We start from the raw sequence: 19,181 nt of genomic DNA, 5'->3' as shown, positions 1-19,181 counted from the left end.
CATGTATTTTTGTGTGCAATCTTGATATATAGAGCGACAAGAAATTAGACATTTATTTAACGTGAGCAATTAAAAATTGCCAAATAGTGAATACCGGTATGTTTATGAAGAAAACTTGTTTCAATAGATCATTTAGAATGGTAAGGCTCCCCCAAATTTGTTAAAGAATTAGTCATTCCAATATCTATAATCCATGTAGCCCTCTTTGTGATGTTACAGCATGTAGACATATGCCTGGTATATGTGATTATCTCTAAAGCATAAGCCTTGTGTAGCTGGAATGGGATTTCACTACACTCAGTGAAACCGAGTATAAGCTGTTATAACTCGGTATAAGCTAATGCCTTGAAAGGCTGACATTTTGGGGGTTATATCGAATCTAGACTCGAGAGATTCAACCTTGTATTGTAGAGGACAAAAAAACCACTCCATTAGGTGGGGATTTAGAGGTCGGTATAAGTCGTGTTACAACATACATGTGCGAAAAAGAGTTTCTGGTACAAGTAGGTAAGACTTAACGATACAATATTAACCTTGTCGGATAGAATTGTTTGTTGCTTACATTTAAAAGATTGTGTTGTAACTTTTACATCCTATTTCTGTTTGAAATATGCGTGTAGAAGTTTTAGATCTGGAATTGCATTCATGATGTTTTTAAGACACTCTTGACATCCTACTATTTTAGAGTGTAATCTGCATAAATTTGGCCTTTCTCTGTCTTTTTTGTATAATATTGTGTTCATAGCAAGACAACATGATGTGTTTCATAATGATTAGTAATGGCTACTTGGGGTTCAAGGATGGCGAAGTGTAGGTTAAGGTTTGTCGTGAAAGCATTTTATAATAATTTATTGGTCTCTTTCTAGCGCTCATAACCTCCATTCGTCAGATATTCATGGCCGTCCAAATTTATCAGGGCATTAATTAGCTTGTTATGTGAATCAGACATTAGGCGGTGTCAGACAGAGGCAAAAAAAAATCCGGATTTTAGTTATCCTCTTAATTGGCTGTCTGTCATCAATTATCCCTTTAAAAAAACGAAACAAGAAAATTCTCCCTTGAAAGTATTTTTCAAAGGATTTTTTAAGCAGTTTTTCTGTCTGACACCAATGTTGAAATAAGGACAGTGTAAGGTCAACGTTTGACTTAGTGATTGGCTGCCATGTGGTTTTTAACGAGCTATCATAACCTGTGCACAATTATATTAGCGCGCATTTAATGAGATTTTAGTTATCCAGATTATTTGTAGCCTGTCTGTCACTGACGTAAATGAAAAAAATAGATTTCTAAAATCTGGTTTATTCAAGATGGGTCAGGATTTTTCTGTGCGACACCGCCTAGTATGCTTTGCAAACATACCGGTAATACCTTTGAAAAGTTATCACAAAACTTTTTCTGCTTATTGGCAGCTCAATTCAAGATTTGAGCAAGATTATCATTTTGATTTTCAAGATGGGAAATTGTAAAGCTAATCCATGCTTAAATTACTTTGTATCATGTGGAAAGGAGCGATATGGGGTATTATTCATTTGTGAGACTATTTGCAATCTGTTTGTAAATCTATTAATGCATATATAAGTGCATTCCATATTCCATGGATTTATCCTACTAAATTGAAAAGGCTGTATGTAGAGTAAATAACAAGTTGTCAGTAGAGCTGTTTAACTACATGTATCTTGCTTGTTAAACACTTTGTGGGGTGTTTAATACTAGCAGAGAGTTTGAAAGACAAGAAAAACAGTGTAACAGTCATTTGGTTGGTGAATAAAGGTATTGAAATGAAACAGATGTTAATGAAGTTTCTTTTGAAAGAGGATCCACACTGAATTAGCCCTCTATTTGTAACACTTAAAAAAAAAAAATCTTTTGTGATGCTCATATTTAACTGTTGATAAAGAATATATTGTGGAATGAAACTTACAATACATATGTTCTTAAAATAATCAGTTTCCAGTTTTCAATGAAGACATGTACCCTTCTAGGAAAAATACCACTATTCTGCTTTTTTTCCTCCTTCAAATTATTAGAGGTTCACTAATGCACAAGAACAGACTTTAATTTAGAATTAAGTTTTTGTCATTGCAATAAAGTGTGAAAATAAAATGTAATTTGTACTTCTCTTTATTTTGAAGAGTATTTTGACGAAACAAAAATGCTTTGTATGGTATGATCATGGACCTATTGTGATAAATCGATGGTATGATATATCAACCTTCTTTTCTGATCCACCTCCATCGTCTGATTACCTCATTGTCAAGGCATTTTATCTCTCCCTCTCTCTCTCTCTCTCTCTCTCTCCCTTGCTTCTGCATGAATGTGTGTGCCTCTCTCTCTCTTTCTTTCCTTTACCATCTCTTTTCCTCTCCTTTACCATGCATTTTCTTTATTCCTCTCTTCATCTACTGTCTTCACCTTTGTCTCCCGGTCCCTCCTTCTACTGCATTGTCCCACACCCATCTCTTTCTTCTCCCTCCAATTTAAGTTCCATGACAAACAACTAAATTCCATGAGAAATATATTTTCATTATTCAAATTGCATTTCAGATTTTTCATGTTCACAATATGGTATTACAATTATTCAGTTTTAAATATTTAACTGGAGGCAAGTGAAACACTCCAAACTTACATCATCGCTATTTTACAGTGTTTTATTAACCTTCCCGTATCCTATGCTTATCAGACAACCCATCAAAGATGGAATCATGCCGTTGGCAAATTAATAAATCATGCATAACTCTGCTGTACTGAACTAAAACTTTATTCAAAAACAAGTTTTAATGATAAAATCAAGAATTGTAATCTCAGAAATCCATTAGCTGATAGGTATTCTGAAAGCTCAGTTAAGTTAATTACAATGACAACCAGACTGTTCTGGCACAGTTGAGAGGAATATGGTAATGTGTATTGTTATTGGCAGAAATTGCATTTAAGGCCCTCTGCAGGAGATAAGAAGAAAACAGTGAGCTAGGGAGACAAATTTGTAGTTGTTGGAAGAATTTAGGAAGGCCTACCAATTTTCAACCTTCATAAGCTCCATAAAAGGCATAAAGTAAACTCCATCTTCATGACCTCTTTTAATTATCTCTTCAATATGTTAATCGGAAGTGATTACCGGTATTACAACTATAATGGAAACGATGGGACATGTTCAGGTTGAATCATTTTTGTGCTATGTGTAACATGTGTGATGACAATCGCGTTGATCAAGATCGAGCCGAGGGATGGCATAGGTATGTGTACACATAAAATGAGCAGAGTTAATTGAAAGAGCAGTGGAGAGGGCAAAGAACAAAAGCATTTCTCCTTCCTCTGTACCCCTTGAGAGAACAAACCAACATGCTGATAATGCACTAGATGAGAATCGGTCCGTGTTTGACCTATCAGCATATTTAATGTAACAAACTGATGTGATACAAAGACAAAATGACCTCACCAAGGTTCTTGTGGAGTGCCACCAGAGAGCATCATTACCTCAAAGAACTTTGTCACCATTCAATGGAGACCCGTTACAATACCTTTGGCTTTCCTAGCTGTCTCCACATTCATATGACATTTTTGTTGTTGTATTCTATTGTAAATGTGTCTCTTTAACTTGTACGCTATGTTTTGTATCTTATATGTTTTTTTATGATGTTTTATGATGAATGAAATAAAGATCAATTCATTAAACCAATCCCAGAGACAGGTTGTGTTACTTAAAACGATTCACCAGAGGTGAAGCTAATACAATGGTACAGGCAGGACAAGGATGTACTTCAGAAGAATAATGGCAACAGATATAGGATCAAGAATGTCATAATCAAGCGCATGGAGGAGTGGTCAGAAATAAAGACAGATGATGCAGGGAAGCTCAATAACCTTTCACACTGCTTGACAGAGTTGCTGAACACTGCCAAGGATTTGAAACAGTGCAATGAAATAGATCATTCCAACAATATCAAGATGGTCATCTCCAAGTTGCTGTATCGCCTAAAGGAGAAATGACCTCTTACTGCTGACTACATCCAGGAAGAAAAGGGAAAGTGTATTCAGTTTGTTGATGTTGTGACGTTTGTGGCCAAGGAAGCTTGTGTAGTATCTAACCCTGTGTACGGGGGACATTATCAAAGGGCCACAAAGAAGAACTGACACAACACATATGATTCCAATGTAAGCCAACCTAGAAACCAAGGAATGAAAGGCAAGGCTTTTCTATAAACATTTCCAGTCAAAGGCAAGAAAGGTCAACTGGCAAATACTGTCTTTACTGCAAGGTGTCATCGCATGATTTGGAGACTTGCAGAAATTTGGAAGCCAAGTCTATTCCAGTCGGGAAAGAAGAAACTCCCACTCAAGCTCAATTGAAGCAGTATCCGTACCTCCACCATATTCAGTTGCCAGAGATTGACGAGGATGTGGGCATATTAATCAGAAATAATATCCCAAAAGCGTCAGAACCGCTGGAAGTTATTCACAGTGAGCCCGATGGTCCATTTGCATTTAGAACATTGTTGGGTTGGGCTGTGTATGGTGCATCCAAGTCTGACAAGTCACAAAGGATTTCAGCTCATCATGTTTCTGTCCAGGCAGAAATTAATCAGCAGCTGATAGACATGTTCAACCAAGACGACTCCAGTGATTTAAAGTCCCTCTTTTGACCTACAAGTAATCCTTATGGCATTAATGCATTAACACATCAATTATGCACATGGTAATTAGGTAGATATCCCTAGGAGAATTTTCAGAAGACATTTTGGGATGAATTGGTAATTCAAGATTTGAAAACAGCTCCTGGTTTGAATAATATAAAAGTAATATTTCATCATTTCATGGACTTTTTTTGTAGCCCTTAAACAACAGCTACATGTAACCTTTAAAACTTATCTCAGAATTCAACTTTTTTTGAGTCAGTAGTGTAAAGGCTGTAAAAACTTTAATCCAGACTCACAACCAAAAAGATTATTGTGGAGCCCTGCTGTATTAATTTCTTACTTTGAAAGGGAATTCCCCTAACTACATTAATATGTCAATATCGACTCCTGTCAAGAAAGGGAATGGGATTCTTGATATATCGATCTAGGTTAATTCACAATGGTGGCACAAGCCATGGTAAGTCCATAGCCAACTACAACATATTTACACACCGACAGGATTAATTGATAAACTACTAACACAGTTTATTCACAAAGTCATCTAAATAATATTTCAGCACAAAAACTGGTTATTATACAACTAATAAAATGTATGTATCTTAAGATTGGAGGAATATGAAGCAATTCTTTAACAATTTTACCATTCCTCTTTGGTTTAATGGAGATACTCAGAAAACTTCCCATAATTGGGAAGAATATATAGTTCATCTTAGTACAGAGGATTATTAATCTGAACAAATTCAACAAACAAACTAAATACCTTGTGAATTGCTCAGTGGTACTTGCTTAAAAACTTTTACTACATGTGTATTAAAGGCTTATGGTAAGAAACTAAAGTAGTATTCTCGGATCAGAACTTGTGTATGTACCAGCATACAATCTTAAAATCCCCTTCAGATAAGATGTGATTGCTATCACAGCAAAAGCATGAATCTTTTTATCATGTCATAAAATAAACAAAAACAAAGAAAAGAGCCCCATTGGCCATTTAAAGTTGGGAGCTTTATTAATTTGAGGTACCTAAAAGGTAGCAGAAGTCATCATGACATAAAATCAAGTGGTGTGTAGACATTCTCTGCAACATGGAGAGAGATTTCTTCACTTTCTGTAGAAAATGAATGGAAAAAAGAAGAAAGATTATGAATATCAATAAGCATGACATGGACATAAACTTGAGTTACTTGACATTCTTTACATACATTAATTCTTCAGTTTCTCAGATTTTGGTACAATACTTAAATGAGGTCTGAAAATAGGCATTATAGGGATAATTAAACTAGCTCTTATTTTGATAATAATGATTGTCATTTTGTTGGGAGGACAAAGTTATTGGCAGTTTTTATTTTCACATAATCCCCCATTAATCAAAGTTTTATTTATTAAACTGCATAAATGACATGAACTACAGGTAGATCAAACATGTATTGTAATTCTACTGATGTTGAATCATAACATTTAGATCTAGACTCACTCTTTTTCTGCTCTAATCTCAGCTGTGCTATAAGCTCCGCTTTCTCCTCCTCTGGCATAGCTGGTAATTGTGGTAGCTCAAAGTGATTCTGTTTCCACTTGATAAAGAATATTCCTAGAAGTGTCCATGTTCCTAGTGCATACCCAATGGAAGCCTTTCTACCCCATACAGAGTTTTTACTCCTGTCCAGTTTTCCACGAACATAGCGCAGATATTTCCACATGGTGTTCAACTCCTACATCAACTATCACACAGATGCGATTAAAGCTCTAGGACTCTTAACACAGATCACTCAAAGCTGTGACGCAGGAACATTGCTAGATAGAGTCCACCTTCACCGGTCAGCTAATAGCATGGTGTTGATGGATGGATTCCTATCTGAAATGGAAAATAAAAAACAAGACATCATCATATAAGTTACATGACCATGTACATCAACATGGGTGCTAATTTGACAATCCTACTATCATCTTGTTTTCTTTTAAGGAAGGAGGGTTGGTATTTCATGCAGGTCAAAATGAGAAGGTATATATTTTTTGAATTATTACAAGTATAATTTTCTTTGAAGTTTGAAATATATAATTAGAATACATAGTCAACTTGAACTATAATAGATCAGATACATGAGGATAGATGGAACATATTCTTCTTCTTCTTCTTCTTTGGTGCAGTCTACTTCCTTGACCCTTGACGGTTCCTTCAATCTTGAAGATTCTTGCAGAACTTTGGTGTAGTGTGTGTTACAAGGATAGGATAGGGTGCATGTGCCAATAGTTAACGAGCGTCAACACTAACAGCATTCCATGAAACCCCAGAATAACTTTCTCTGGACTACTTCAGTCTGAGATTCAACTGCTTGTTTTTATAATCTCTCGACTGTGAGAATCATTCACCAAAAAACAGTATTCACTAGGTAAGGACATTAAATCATTGCAAACACTAGATCTATCCAAGATTACAAATTTGAAGATTTCAATTTCAATGTCATCATGTCACTGGAAATGTAGAACTCGTCTCAAGTTAGTTTTAATGAATAGTTTTGCAATCACCCCTTTAATAGTTGCATACATTATTGTAATCTTGACCTATACTAGTCTAGCCTACATTTAATATGTTACAATTGTTCTGAATCTTATCATTGAATCATCATCATCATCAATCATGCCATGGACTTCTAATCAACAGTGATCAACACCTAGACCGAAGTTTCTGTCTCTTTCGTTCGTTAGCCTCTGATTTGGGTACATGTAGGTAGGGGGTGAGCCTAGACCAAATTTTCCGTCTCTTTCGTTCGTTAGCCTCTTATTGGGGTAGGGTCGGCTCTCTCTTTAGAGACGGAAACCGTCTATACACATTCCCTTGATAACGCCACAGCCATTTCAGTTCGTATTGTTATGCCCCCAAAATCCCCCAAAATGTCATTTTACCTCGTGTATATCCAAATGTAAATTAGGCCTAGGCTATAATAATACATCGGTTACACTTACTAACTTGACTGAAATAATCCGTTTAATAGTCCCTTTTAAGGAAATTATGGGTCAAAATCAACATCCATGTTGAAAATCTTGCAAGCCGTGTTAAACTCTCGCTGCGCACGGAGTCATCTAAATCAATCTCATCCCTTCTAGTCTACGCCAAAGGCAAAACGATTATGAAGGAAAAACTGTGCGCCATCTACACATTCGTAATGGCGTTATCACAGTTTTTCCTTCATAATCGTTTTGCCTTCGGCGTAGACTAGAAGGGATGAGATTGATTTAGATGACTCCGTGTGCAGCGAGAGTTTAACACGGCTTGCAGGATTTTCAACATGGATGTCGATTTTGACCCATAATATTCTTAAAAGGGACCATTAAACGGATTATTTCAGTCAAGTTAGTAAGTGTAACCGATGTATTATAGCCTAGTAATTTACAATTGGATATAGATCTAGACTAGTCTACACGAGGTAAAATGACATTTTGGGGGATTTTGGGGGCATAACAATACGACCTGAAATGGCCGTGGCGTTATCAAGGGAATGTGTATAGACGGTTTCCGTCTCTAAAGAGAGAGCCGACCCTACCCCAATAAGAGGCTAACGAACGAAAGAGACGGAAAATTCGGTCTAGGGTGAGCCGACCCGACCTTACCCAAATCAGAGGCTAACGAACGAAAGAGACAGAAACTTCGGTCTAATCAACAGTCAACACCATGACATGACATCAGCTAGTATCAGTATCAGATCAGTAGCTCAGTGCCATTCATTCATTCCTGCATACATTTGCAAATTTGTTGTGAATTTTTCTTCTTCTTCTTTGTTACCCCTGAATTTTGCAACACAAAAAACATCGCGTGGGACTGAGCAAATAAATACGGCCGAAAAAAAGGTTATAGACTATTTAGCGTCAGAATGTCAGATCATACTAATCTATAATAATAAATTTATATGTCTCTCTTGAGTCTTTGTCTCCTGCTTTATCACAGTGCTAAGATTATACAATAATATCCTATTACTCTACACAAAATACAACAACATACCGCCGTCGGATCCAGGCGTCGGATGTCCAGAAAGTCGGTGACATGAGACCGGAAGTGGTGCACGGTCGTGCCTTTTTTACTTTTATAACATTGGATAGAAGTCTAGACATCTACAGTGCGTCCCAAAAAAAACTATACACTTTTGAAATGGCTGCCGTATAAAAAAATATAATATTCTTTAGGGAAAAGTTGTATATGTATGGAAAGCTCATAAACCCAACTTCTATATGACACCAAAAAGTTCGAAAATAATTCATGCTTGGGTGAGCACTGCTCACTTTTGTAAAGGGTATGAAAATTAGTTTGCGCAGGTTAGCCTTCCAATTTGTGAGAGGTAAATCCTTTGGAGTTTGGAGCTTATGAAATTGAGAATAATATGACCACTTTATGATCAATTGTGATGAGTTTGGGTTTACTAAGTGAAATTTGTGGTTCATGGGATTAAAATTGTATGCATGATCATGAGTGAACAGGAATTGCATTTGTTATTACCGTATAGCAATGTAACTTTCCATGGTAGACTCAGTGTGTTCATGGGAGTCAGGACGGGGTGATGGTACATGGTACAGGGGAGGTGAAATGTAGGGTAGGACTTTGTTGGGTAGATTGGATAAGGGTCAAGAGGACATGTATGCCCCTCCCCCTTCTCTCTTTCTCTCTCTCTCTCTCTCTCTCTCTCTCTCTCTGCCCGGGTATGCTTGTGCATATCTTGACAATTCATTAGACAATCAACATTCAGCTATTACTTAATCAACAATGTATCAGTCAATCGGCCAATCAATTAATCAATCAAGCATTCAATCACCATTTAGTATTTCAATCAATTTAATCATTCAATAAATCGATCATAATTAATCAATAAGTCAGTCAATCACTCAATCTATCAACCAACCAACCAGTCATTTTAGCACTTGAGTTTCGCACAAGAAATACGGTACAGTTAAACACAAATTCACAAGTTTGTAAAATGAACATGTCAGTTTTCAATTTTACAACTGTTTCGTCTATCTTGTAAGAGAAAAAAGGGGAGAAAATATCTGAAAATGGAAACAATGGCCCATATGTCCACCTCCTCTTTCGATGCACAATCTTAGTGAAGGTTTTTATTCACAGTCACAGATGTAAAAAAAGAAATAACAGTTTGTAACACGGAAATTACAACATGTACCATCACTCCATCCTGACTCCCATGAACACACCACCGAGTCTACCAGGGAAATTTACAATGCTACAATAAAAATGCAATTCCTGTTCACTCATGCATAAAAGTTTGGTTTAATAGACCATGAAATTCACTCAGCAAATCATGAATGTATCATATCACCCTCAATTTTGTAAGCTCCAAAGGATTTACCTCTCACAAATTGGAAGGCTAATTCCTGCGCAACCTAATTTCCATACCCTGTACAAAAGTGAGCAGTGCTCACCCAAGCATGAATTATTTTGGACCTTTTGGTGTCATATGAACGTTGGGTTTATGAGCTTTCCATACATATACAACTTTTCCCCAAAAATCATATATTTTTTTTATTTGGCAGCCATTTCAAAAGTGTATAGTTTTTTTTGGGACGCACTGTATAACAAATTTCAAAATTATACTTTTTATAGTGTCACATATATTATTGAGTGTAAGAGTAAAGATGACAGGATTGGCAAAAATTAACGCACTACTGGTCTAGTTCTGCATGTCTCTTCTGGCAGATGCGGGAGCTGGGGGGGGGGGTAGGGGGCAGGGGGCATATTTCAAGTACCCTATAAGTGCCCCTTTTAACATAGGAAAAGTGCCCCTTTAACTTTGTAAGAAGTGCCCCTTTATACATAAGAAAAGTGCCCCTTTTACTTTGACAAGTGCCCCTATTATTTTTTTTAAGTGCCCCTTCCTCTTTCCACCTCTGATAAGTCCTCCTTTTATTTTGACACGTACCCCTGGCTTTTTCCTTTGAAGAGCTCCCATTTTCCAGTGAAATAAGTGTCCATTTTCCATTCTCATAAATAAGTGCTTTTTAAAAATCTCTATTAAGTTACCTTTTTCAGGTACGAGAAGCACCCCTTTTCACTTTTGACAAGCGCCCACTTCATCTCTGATAATCGCCCTATTCAAATCTGAGAGGTTTGCTTTGACAAGTTCCCCTTTCCCTTTGCAAAAAGTGCCCCTTCGCCTTTTAATGACTACTCGTTTTTAACTCGGATAAGCGCACCTTATATTTTCACATGTGCCCCTATCCTTTTTAATAAGTGCCCCTTTTCCCTATGCTAAGTGCCCCCATTTAAAAAAGAGCTCCTGTCCCTTCTCATAAATGCCCCTTTTCATCTATGAAAATAGTTCCTTTTCATCCTCATAAGTGCCCCTTTTCATTTCTTGTAAATGACCCTATTCAATTCTGAGAGATACTCGTTTAATTTTGACAAGTGCTCTTTCCCTCAGATAAGTGCTCTTTTCATCTCTTATAAATGCCCCCTTTTTTTACACGTCCCCCTTTTCCTTCATTATAAATCCTCTTTTTCCTTCTTATTAGTGCCCCTTCTCCTTCTCATAATTACCCCTTTTCATCTTTGATAAATGCCCCGTTTATTTTAACATGTGCCTCTTTTTCTTTTTAATAAGAGCCACTTCCCCCTTCTCATAAAAAAAAACTTTCACCTCCGATAAATGCCCCTATTGAAATCTGATCGGTGTCCCTTTTCTTTCAACAAATGCACATTTCCCTTTATCATTAGTGCCCCTTTTTCATTCTCATAAGTGCCTGTTTTCATGTATGGTCAGTGCCCTTTTCACCTCTGATAATTATCCTTTTAACAATGATACATGCCCCTTTTTCCTTTCTAATAAGGAACCTATCCCTTTTTGTGTACCCATGCCTTGAGCCATATATGGCGGGACCTGATCCTAAGCAGTGTACATGATAAACAAAACGTTTAAAAGGCTATACCCAAACCTGACCTTTGTATGCTTGGCCGTCCAGCGGATTTTTTTATGTTGGGGACCGGGGTAAAATGTAATAAATTATTGAAAATTTATTGCATTTTCTGAGCTTTTTAAATTTTTGGAAACTGCCCCCTACCCTAGCCCCCGCTGCGTACAGTCATGGTTCAGTGACAAAGCAATGGCCTCGTAACTGTGAGGCCCCAGGATCAAAACCGTGTCGATGTGCTATATTAGTGCCCTTTTGTGGGGCATTAATCCTCATTACTGTCATTTATGACTTAAGGGCGTAGGTCCCCTACTTGATAAGCATAGTAGTATACACATGCTTTAGCAGTCACACACATTGTCAAACACACATTGTCAAATTATTATTCAATTAAATCTGAGAATGTATACTATTATCTAGATCTATTATTTTTAAATTATTTTTAAAATAATTCCATAAACTGGGGTAAAACTAAAATATTCCAACTATATGAGTGACAGTGTATATACAGAAATATTATTGTATGGACGATTACGTAAAACACTGACACCCTTTACAATAAAGTTATGCCCCTTGTGTAAAGTTCACTTTGAAAAGATGCTGGAAGAAAAATGGGCCAAGCTCCAACCAGCTTAAAGGGGGAACAAAATTTGAAACTGAGCATAACATTATGTGGAGACATGATAAATGCCTGCGTTTCGTTCAGTATATAGATCTGCTCTAGGTAGGACTATCCCTGAATGGAATAGCCCTTGACTTTGATAAGATATTAAGAACTGATACACGAATGGTCAATTTGATTCTCCTAATATCCAGGGCCGTAGTCAGAGATTGATGTTTGGGGGGGGGGGGGCACATACATGACTGATTTGCATGTTCCCTCCCTTTGAGAGCACCCTATATCACTGGTGTGTAAGGTCTATCCGGGCCGGATTTTTGAAAGCACCACCCTATCTCCGGTGTGTATAAGTCAATACGGACCGGACTTTGTTGCGTGAAAAGTACCCCTTTACCGTAGATTTTTGGGAACACGAAGGCGGTCCCTCCGACCCCGGATGGGGGGGGGGGGGGGGGGGGGGGGGGGGTCACCGGGACCTGATCCTAAGCAGTGTACATGATAAACAAAACGTTTAAAAGGCTATACCCAAACCTGACCTTTAGACCTCCGAAACTAGCTAGATAGACTGAGACAAACAAGATGGGTTAAATATTGATAGAGATATCCTCGCCAGGTAGTTTAATAATTATGTGTGTGTAGCTATAGCAATACTATCACGCATAAAATTCTGGAATCTAGCTGCATAATTCAACTGTCCGGGGGAATCCACACCGTCAACACGATCACCTGTAATATGTAATTTTCATGGAACATTACATCTACCTTGATCGTCTGGTTAATTTGAATCCCGTTTTATAAGGGAGAAATATTGGGGTTTGTATTGACCGGCTGAGTTCACGTCTGGAGCATCAAAATGGCAACCAATCAATGCTCAACCATTGCACCTATGTTCGTTGATCACATAGAAGGTACGTAATTCAGTTTCATCATACTTCAAATGAAACTAAAATAATCTAAAGAAAGCGAAAGAACAAGGAGTATTGTTGTACATTATATAGTTTTGCTTTGTTAAACCCCCGTGTAGCCTCCATATAGATTTTTAAATCATTGAACCGCAAGTGAATCCGGGGGCCCAACAAATTATTAGGCACCCCTCCCCCGGAAAAAAAAAGTTAATCGCTATACTTACACAACGTTTCTTGAGAGCGTGAGCTTTCGAGATTTTTAAAAAGTTCACCCCTTTAAAAAAAAAACTTTACTATCACCATTGTGGTACTATAACACTCACTGTGATGATTACTATAACCATAATGATATGCATCATTCTGACAGGCAACCACTGATGGATGAAAATGATGTTCGACTTTCATTTGATATTTTCATTACTGTTTTCCTTTTGTCAGTAATATCTGATGACACAGGTCTAATCGTCATGATGTCCATCACATCAGCTATCACAATCCTCCTCATCATTGCATTCATTGAATCTGTTGTCTTCGTAGCAACCAAGATTCCTCATAGAGATCGTTCCATTAGTCTTATATGGATGCTCGCCATGTACCCGGTAAGATGAAAACAATTATGTCGATGAGGGAAAGCTACCGGCTATATAGTGCATTCTAAATAATTATGCCTATTTTGGCCCTCCATCTTCTGGCATGTCAGTTAAACCTGACGAAGAGTTTTAAACTTAGCCTAAAACAATTATCATTTTTAACGAAGAAAACATAAACTACATCGGTCTAATTTTGTCCCGATTTAGGTTAAAATTTTTAGGCTGTCCACGAATACCCTCATGTTTAGGTCGAAAAGTTCAACTGTCAGTCTGTATAATGATTTCAACTTGATTTCAACGATCAGAGTGTAAAAAGACCAACAAAAAACCCAACAGCAACAACTTTCGAAGTAATAGATATGTTCTATTCATTAACGAATTAGAATAAGGATTGACATGATATCAACTAGCTCCTGGGCAGCATATAGGTTACATGCGATATATAGAATCTGATGTGTGGGACTTCGGAAATATTCATCTCAATGTAACGAATTGTATTCCCAGTACAAACACTGTCCTTTAGGAAAACGATCATTCAACTGTATTACAAAACTAGTGAGGAAGGGAAATGGATTGATTATGAGAAGCAAACGCCAGAACATTTTTATACCTCATTCATCGACAACAAAGTATCATTACATCCAATAAAACACTATTGCAATGTGTTCGATGAAAAAACAAGAAGTTTAGAGGACCTTTAGGAAAGAAAGGTGATCTGAAGCGGAAGACAGTGAAAGATATGTTATTATGGCAGTAAAAATTACGTTGTGGGAGGTGAGTGGAAGCTATTCTGAGACACTCTAGAATTGTATAGAACTCATGTCAAGCATAATATTTTGTAATCCATTCATCTCTTCTTAGACAAAAAACATTCGATGTCTACCCCAGGGAGGTGACATATAAGAAATGATAACTCCTTGGTAAACTAATATGTATATATTTCTCTTTGTGGTGTGCTTTATAATAGATTTTTGTGATGACGTCACAGATGGGTCTTTTCATCCCACGGGCCGTCTTGATGTGTAATCTGACTGCATCCATGTAAGATGAGAGCTCAATGTCCTCTGCATATTATTATGCATCATTATGAGGTGTTATTTTTATATAGGTATAGGGAGTGACTTTTATTACTGACAAAAAATATGATTCTACGAAGAAAGAAAAAAAAGAAGAAGAATATTTTCGCATTCAATCTTATCTTGTTGCATGCATAATATTTCTTTTTATTTAATGATTTCAATTATGTAGCGAACCGGACAACCATCAAAGCTTTGGTTTGAGAGGTTTAATGACAATATATCACTTTTATGAGTAGCGCTGTCATTGCTAGGGCCTATGCTGTTGGGTGATTTTTTTTCTTCAGATTTCATAATTAACTTATAACTAATGTCTTGTAAAAGTAAACCATCTTCTTGTAAGTAATTCCTTACTTGTTTTGTATTCCTTCTTTCTTCGTCCCTGTGCTTATCTCCTCTGTCTCTCTGTTTCTCTCTCTCTCTCTCTCTCTCTCTCTCTCTCTTCTCGGGACCCTTTCTCCCACCCTCACCACTCCTTCTCTCTCTCTCTCTTTCTCTCTCTCTCTCTCTCTCTCTCTCTCGTCATTTTATCTCTCTACCCTCCCCTCCTCTCTAACTGACTGTCCTACATGCACATCAGCTTCTTTTCGATCAGCCTCTACCAATTCTTACAGTTGATCATCTATTACTATGGCGGCCATGATGCTACGGTGGTCAAGATAAGTGAGATTCAAATACTAGGCAAACTACAACTTACTGAGTAAGTAGTTCAAAATGAAATTCATCTTTAATATTATGGCATGCAGGAAATGTGCACTTTGACACAAACCCCAAAGTAATTCATGCTATATGTATTGTTATGCTTCACACTACTTATATAGAATCTTTATCTAAAAAAGTCGCATATGAATACTGTACATTCAAGGGAAATTTAATTAAAATAATTACACCTTTTAAACCAAACCCAGTTATTATGTCATGAATTCCTTTTCTTTTTTCAAAACAGGGAGAGCTTTTATCGGCTTAAAATTTGCATCTATCAAATGGCCTTACTCCGTCCAGTAGTTCTATTCATTGAAGACATCTTGTGGTTGAATGAATCTTACGACACCAGCTCGGTAATGTTCTATCTTCTACCAATAAATTATAATCTTAATAGAAAAGGAAAGGATTTAGATTATTAAAAAGTGGGAATCGCATTGAGGAGGGGAGGGGATGGATGGATAAAAATAAGCAAAATCTGGCATACCTTCAGGCTTCAGTACACAATGTGAGTAATTATGTAGTCTGTCATTATGAATAGAAATCATTGGTCTCTGACTTTTTCGTTTCATTCTGAGCCTTCTAGGCTGAATTGACCGATTCCTCTTTATACTTTTTTTAAATGCCAAGTGATAGAAATTACACGAACGAACATGGGCATAGCATCAAGCCAGTATTATCATTTTCACAGAACACGTCATGAATTATTAACTATAAACATTATCTCTAATATCAAATTATTGTTAGCATGAAATTGTATTTTGTTTTGTTGTATCTACCATGCACGTAGACAGCTAGGCTCTCCACTTTGTGGTGATCTTTATAGATTTAACAAAAATATATATTATCATGATTTTTATCATAATATTTAGTTGCATGTTCGATTTTGATTTAGATCAGTGTCAATGACGCCTACGTCTATCTCAACCTCTTCACTTTCCTATCATCACTCGTCGCCATCTTCGCCCTGGTCGTTCTCTTCCTCGCATCACGAGAGCATCTCAAGGCTTTCTCCATCACCATCAAATTTGTGATTGTCGGACTCGCCTTGTACTTCAGTAACATCCAGATTCTCCTCTTCGATGTGCTCACATTGACTGACGTCATCAAGTGCTCCAAGCCATTCGATTGGGAGACAAGAGGAAGTAGTAAGCTAGATTGGTTGCCATATATATTGTCTTGTAATGCCAATTATACTCACAGTCGCAAATCTTTAATCTTCCATTTCATCTTTTAATTAGATCTCATTATCTGATTACATCGGTTTATTCATGGCACCAAGGCTTTGTGAAACGTGTCCAAGATTTGATAAGATCTTGATAAAAATTATTATATCGATAGAAGTACCAATAGGTTCTATGGAAAAAAATGAATGGTTCTGAGAGGACTTTAATTGCTTTAGTGTTATAAGGTCACTAGTATTACAATTTGTTATGTGGTAGGGGAATGCTTACAGATAACTTAACTAATGAAGTAATATTTGTCTGACTTGAACATATTATAATTGTCCCTAATCAGGACTGCTGAAAATGATTTTTTTTTTAATTTAAAAAAAAAGGTAAAGATAATAAAAATGCAAAACATAACAAAGAGTTATGAGTGGTTGGATCATCAGGAAGTAATTATAGATTAATTATATATAGATGATCTTTTACATATTATACTATGCAAAATATAGACAAGGCCGTGATACAATTTTATTACAACCACGAACATAATACCGGAGGGCGATATCACATATAACAGTTTTTGTGCATCAGGTCAAGTTTGCATATATGCTTGAAGCTGGAAAGCAAAAACATTACACTCCTTCGTAATGTTAAATTTTCAACATTTACTACTTTGAGTAGACTTCAATTAATTATTACAAACAAATAAACCGTCTCCTTATTGTCTCCCCTTTACAATTGACAGGTTGGCAATGTCTCTGTCTGGTCGTCGAATCGGCACTCCTCTTCCCAATCACTCTACGATACTTCAGAACCAGGCATGGTAACATGGTGGGTGTGCTTCAAATCCCTCGAATCGCTTTCACCAAATCTCCATCCGATCACTTCAACCCCTCTTTTAACTACAAAGGATTTTACGGGGGAACGCCCCCAAAGAACCCTCAACTTGAAAGAGTAAGGGCGGAAACCGAAGATAGTCTAACTAAACCCAGGAGCTCTTCCTCTATTAGCTTTAATTCTTACATCGCCATGTGAATCGATGATTAGTTTGTAATCAAGTATCTATCATTATCATTATCATTAAAAAAAATGATTTTCATACTGAAATAAAATAAGCGCACAGTAATCAATGCCTAAGTATTGTATATGATATGGTAGAGTCAAGATTTGATAAAATTGTACTATTCATGATTGTTTTAATTAACAATAAGACAGAACTCTCTCTTAATTCAAGTTTTATACGATCCTCAGAACTTTTTTTTTTTAGTAATTATTATTTATTTGTATAATTTCTTAAAAGATTTGGTTGTCGTGTGTTCAACCACACACGTTTAATTAGACCAAGTTTGATTATAATCCACCTTCACTTTCTATTTCACTTTTGGTTCAGTCGCCGGTTATTCATATAAAAATGTCTGTCTATGAATTTAACTGTTCATGATTGCTTTCAATAATTGTAGCATTAGATTTGATTTAAGTTGATGTATGGTGTCAATTTCTGTACCGAGCATACTGGTACAAGTATTCTGTGTAACAAACAAAAATGGCATAATGCTTTAGAACATAAAAACTAATTTAAAATGTCATTATTATGGGACAATAAGAGTAAGCAAGATGTGCTTTATCAGGTCATCATACGAAAAAGAAATAGGAAGAACGACTTTTAAATTGTAATAAATAAATGAAGGGAAGAAAGAAGCATTATTACATTTTTTAATGGTTGAAGAATTGCTTTATTGTACACATAATTATCATGCAGCTACTCGCACCTGCATATATTATTGTAATAGTGGATGAATTTAAATGTTTGCCAATAAGTAAACACAATTTTTTTTCTCCTTATTTTGCGCCAGATCGTTGACAGTAACATTACAATAGATGTATTTGAAATTATATAATAGTACTTTTAAACTTCGAGATGTAGTATGTTATTTTAGCAAGATAAAATATGAAAAGTATGACGTGAATCACAAGGAATGTGTACATTTAGAAAAAACTGATCTAGTATGATAATAACATCATTGTTGTAATGGTCTCTATGTCTGGTTGAAAGGCCATTATTAACAGTTTCTGAAATATTATTGTTCCATGCTACGCAGAATAAACTGTTCTCTTCATTTAAAGAAGCCTTGTTAGCTTGCTTTGTATATGATGATGAATGTACATTTTTATTTAGTTGAACTAATGATGATGAATCAGAACATGACGCATTCTGTAAAAAGATTATGCATGTTTTCAATGTTCTCAATTTTTTGCATTTTTAAATAAATAACTACGATCAAGGGCACCAACAACTGCATTCTTTGTACGAGTAATGTGATATTAGTATTAGTCATTCAATTAAGGACAGATGAACATGTTATCTATGTTAGTGTGTGTGAGGGGGGGGGGGCATTCCTACAAATGGCGCTTATACAAATTCTCATGTAAAAATGGATACCACTCTTGATTAGTGCATTATCATCTTCTTTTACTTTATGAGCATTGTTCCAAGCTACGAAAAGAATAAATTGTTCTCTTCAAGACTATAGTTGAAGTTATTTGAATACAAACTCGTCAGATATTTTGACATGATTCGCTATGGAA

The 19,181-nt window shown here is 36.3% G+C and overlaps 1 protein-coding gene and 1 long non-coding RNA gene across 2 annotated transcripts; one reads left to right on the top strand and one right to left on the bottom strand.

Moving 5' to 3' along the window:
* Positions 1–2,514: 2,514 nt before the first annotated feature.
* Positions 2,515–8,701, bottom strand: LOC115929469. The gene is made up of 3 exons (XR_004066507.1): positions 8,623–8,701; positions 6,103–6,480; positions 2,515–5,736 (listed from the first exon to the last, which is right to left on the bottom strand). It is a non-coding gene; the product is annotated as an uncharacterized LOC115929469 (long non-coding RNA).
* A 4,030-nt stretch (positions 8,702–12,731) lies between these two features.
* Positions 12,732–18,601, top strand: LOC100893317 (organic solute transporter subunit alpha). Its single transcript, XM_003726962.3, has 7 exons — positions 12,732–13,061; positions 13,497–13,657; positions 14,616–14,689; positions 15,305–15,424; positions 15,671–15,782; positions 16,322–16,574; positions 17,341–18,601. The coding sequence occupies exons 1-7, from the start codon at positions 13,007–13,009 to the stop codon at positions 17,628–17,630; spliced, it is 1,065 nt and encodes a 354-aa protein (XP_003727010.1). The 5' UTR covers positions 12,732–13,006; the 3' UTR covers positions 17,631–18,601.
* The last annotated feature ends 580 nt before the right edge of the window (positions 18,602–19,181 follow it).

This window comes from Strongylocentrotus purpuratus, unplaced genomic scaffold (genome assembly GCF_000002235.5).
Source record: "Strongylocentrotus purpuratus isolate Spur 01 unplaced genomic scaffold, Spur_5.0 spur5_scaffold_5, whole genome shotgun sequence".
NCBI classification, from domain to species: domain Eukaryota; kingdom Metazoa; phylum Echinodermata; class Echinoidea; order Camarodonta; family Strongylocentrotidae; genus Strongylocentrotus; species Strongylocentrotus purpuratus.
Note: the sequence above shows the minus strand (reverse complement) of the source record. Positions and strands in the feature narration are given on the sequence as shown.